Source organism: Penaeus monodon, chromosome 29, assembly GCF_015228065.2.
Source record: "Penaeus monodon isolate SGIC_2016 chromosome 29, NSTDA_Pmon_1, whole genome shotgun sequence".
NCBI classification, from domain to species: domain Eukaryota; kingdom Metazoa; phylum Arthropoda; class Malacostraca; order Decapoda; family Penaeidae; genus Penaeus; species Penaeus monodon.
Genome location: NC_051414.1, coordinates 34214174 through 34217854, shown reverse-complemented (window position 1 = coordinate 34217854; position 3681 = coordinate 34214174). Strand labels below are relative to the sequence as shown.

Below are 3681 nucleotides of genomic sequence, written 5' to 3'. Positions count from 1 at the left end.
GGGGGCATATACTTGAGATACAACAATAAAATATACATATATCAAAGACATACTTGCCTTGTTGAATCTTGAAAACATACTGGTCTTTATTTAGGGCTGGGGGCACAGACAGGCTTGAAAGTAATTGTGGTTCTATGGTTTAAATTTGAATTTTATTTCCATGTGTATATTATAAATGATGATATACATTACACAAAAAGGTAAAAACACATAATTAAAAACGAATGTGTAACTGTACATTAAAAAAAGTTAACAATTAGCATGCAATGCTGTCTAACATTAAAATCACTGTAAATTGCATAATAACTTAAATGTCTTTCAACATGAGAAGTCTTCACTTAAAAATTGGGTAATTTTATTACAAAAGACAAAAGAATATTAACCCCACAACCAAGACAGGTAACTTGTGCTTTTTCCTTGATTTCGATCTTTAATATCTAGAAGGGTGTCCCCTTGGGGAACTGAAGAAGTGCCAGCTTTGGGAAGAGTTTCCAGCGACAGCAAAAAAGCCCTCAGCTCCTCCTCAGAATTCAGGTGCAGAGGAGGAAGGGTCTTGGGAACAATGACAGGAGGGGGAGTTGTTGCTGCTTCCTTACCAGGTGCAGGGTTTGTTGTCTCTGTCACATCGCTTAAATCCATGTATAAATCTGGGAGTGTTTTTTCTGTTACTGTTATTATTCCTGCAGTATCACATGGAAGGATAGGACATATAACAGTTTTGTATGCTGTATTCTCCTCATGTTCTTGTAGGATGGAAGAGGACTCCCATCTATCAAAGCCAAAAGTATTTACATCCACTCCTGGAGTTGTCAAACTTTCTAGGTTGCCCCTGACATTTAGAGAGCTAAAGACCTCTTCGTTTTGTACAGCTCTGTCACTCTGCTGAACACCATCATTCTTCATCACATTCTCACTTTGTGGAACAGACCCATCATTAATGTGAAGTTCTGGAGTGACTGGAGTAATAATAGGTACTGGTGATGTAATTTCAGGCAAGTCTATTGAAGGTGTGTGGCCAGAGAAGTGATGGTCTATTTCAGGTGCCTCTAATGTCTCAGGAAATGAGGGTGTTGTGAAGGCAAACACTGTGTCACCTTTCTGATTGTGAATGCCATTGATAAATCCCCCCATTCTCTCAGCTGAATCTTGATCAATTTTAAGGCCTGGTGTTACTGACTTAGTCCTGATTAATTTGTGATTAATCATTTCCTCTGTAACAGGTAGAGATTCTTTGTGATCACTAGAGCTTACAAAGATGTTCTCAGTTGCATCGGGATCTTGGGAAATCCGTTTCTTCAGGGTGATGATATTGTGTACCATGAGAATCCTCTGAAATATTACTAAGATCATGAAATTTATGTAAAGTTTCATTTGAATCATGGGAAGTTTTTGAGACTTCAGTAATTTCTAGAATCTGAAGTTCTTCATGGTGCTCCATTTGATCCTCTTCAGTACCTGAATAATCATCAGTTTTATTAACACTTTTAGAAACAGCTAATATTTTGTTCTCATGTTGAGAATCTTGTAGAATTATACTTGCTTCTTGAGAATCATCTACAGTTTTCTTTGTCTCAGTCTTATATTCATGAGCTTTGCCTCCACCAGGAGATTCCTGAAGCTTGTCCAATCCCTGAGGATGTTCTGGGGCCTCTGTTGAATTTGGGAAAACTTCTAAAATCTCACCCTGAACAACAGAACTCCCATGGCTGTTACTTCTTTCATGAGTCTCCTCTAGAGCCTTCTCTGAAACATGGGAAACCTCAACATCCCTGGCTGTATCATCAGCCATGTGGGCATCCACAGAGTCTTCTAGATATGAAACCTTGTTATTGAGAGTTATTTTAATTCCTTCTTCATCGGTACCAGGTTCTGTTTTCATACCACCATGGGTTTCTCCTTCCTTGTGTTTTCCTTGGCTTGGCGGTCTTCCTAGAATTCCTTCCGTGTTAATAGTGTCGTCTTCCATTTGCTCTTTGTGAGGTGAGCTTTCTGGATTCTGGTTCTGATTTCCTTTTCGAATTACACTAGGGTGAAGCTGATTCTCCACCCTGCCGAGGGAATCTTGTACTATCTTGTTTGTCTCAATAGAATCTTGAGTAACAGTGCTTGTCTGAAGATCATTGTGATGTTTGTCAGAAATATTTTGCACTATGTTGTAATCTGAATACGGAGTTTCAGTTCCCAACATTAAGTTTTTACTATCTGTAACATCTAGGAAGTTTTGATTCATTATAAGAGTCTCATTTTCATCACTTAAACTTTCTGTTTTCTTATTTTCAGCACCCTCATATTCTTTCACTTTAACAGATTTTCCAGGTGAAACCACTTCATCCCTTAAACCTGCTTCAATCTCTATTTTAGAGAACTGCTTAAAGTCATATATTCCCGTCCTAGATTTCCCATCCTCTTTGCTGTTTGTTATGTCCTCTCCTCCCACACTGGGCATATCCTGTAATGTCTGTCCTTGCTTTCCATGATTGGCTGCCCCAAGAGCTCCTCCAGTCCCCTCATTTGGTTCAGTTGCTTCCTCCAAAGCTTTAAGGCCTAGTAGTCAGTGGAGGAATTAGTTCCTGTCTGTCTGTTGTCCCTAATTATGTAACTTAACTTGTCATAGGTAAATCATTAGCACACCACTAGGACTGATAACATTACTACCTCCTATGTGCTTATACATTCTAGTGTTATATTTAAAGACTGTTTAGAAGGCATTTTAAAGTAAGTTCAAAGATAGATTTATATTTCATATGAATAAGAGATTAAGAAAAAAAGCTTTTCTGCTGCTAGTAGCCAGGGAATCATCTACCCTTTTAATAAGGCAAAAGCTATCAAGTGATATTACACATGACAAACCTAAGCTGCCACTGATGACATGAAAACTGACCTGAATTGCTAAAGTGGTTGCGGTGTTTGAAGTTGGGTGGCATTTTCACCAGCATGTTTCCTCTGGCGTCTGTCATGACAGGGTTATGGGCAGGTGATTCTGGAGACTCATGGTTGCAACAGAGCCTGAAGCCAGCCATGCAAGCTGGGATCTATGAATGGCACAGAATTTCATGGTATTTATACTGTGTTATCTAATAGCAAGTTATTGCTGAACTTGGGAAAGGACATTTAAAGTTTTACAAGTAGCTTTTTGACTTTGATTTGACTTTGTCCATCAAACATACAACTTCTGTTGACTGAACAGTGATGGCCATCATTGAAAACATAAGCCGCCTCAGCATAGAAGTAATAAAATACATTTAACCTTTCTTTTACAAATGAAGACAAATTCTGCATAAGGCATTCACCCCAAGGCTGATAAAATAATCTTCCTAAAAGTAAAAAGTTTATGAAAACAGGTTCCATGTCAGACTTACACCAGGCGAATAAGCAGAGACCACAGAGAGAGCAACGACTTCGAGGTGACAGTGGTGGGTGGAGGGCAAACACCTACACTCCGCTTTGTCAGCTGGGAAGGGTTGAGGTGAGTGCAGGTGTAAGCAGGTGGCCACACCAACCCTGGGAGAGGCAACGAAAATACTTAGAGCCAGCACTTTTGTTATGATATAGTGGTAAAAGTGTGCACTGTGTGTGTGATTCCATATACATGCACATATACATATGTTTTTTTGTGTGCAGACAATGTTTATATCTATTTTTCTATCTATTGAGTCTCAATTTAGCACTATATTGTCCCTC

General features: G+C 39.0%; 1 protein-coding gene across 1 annotated transcript in view; it reads right to left on the bottom strand.

Moving 5' to 3' along the window:
• Window positions 1–133: 133 nt before the first annotated feature.
• The window catches only part of LOC119592198, a 4605-nt gene continuing 1057 nt past the window's right edge, over window positions 134–3681 (bottom strand). Inside the window, 4 exon segments of the mRNA XM_037941031.1 lie at window positions 134–1281; window positions 1283–2544; window positions 2882–3032; window positions 3360–3501. Of these exon segments, the coding sequence (XP_037796959.1) occupies window positions 379–1281; window positions 1283–2544; window positions 2882–3032; window positions 3360–3501 (2458 nt within the window). The 3' untranslated portion in view covers window positions 134–378.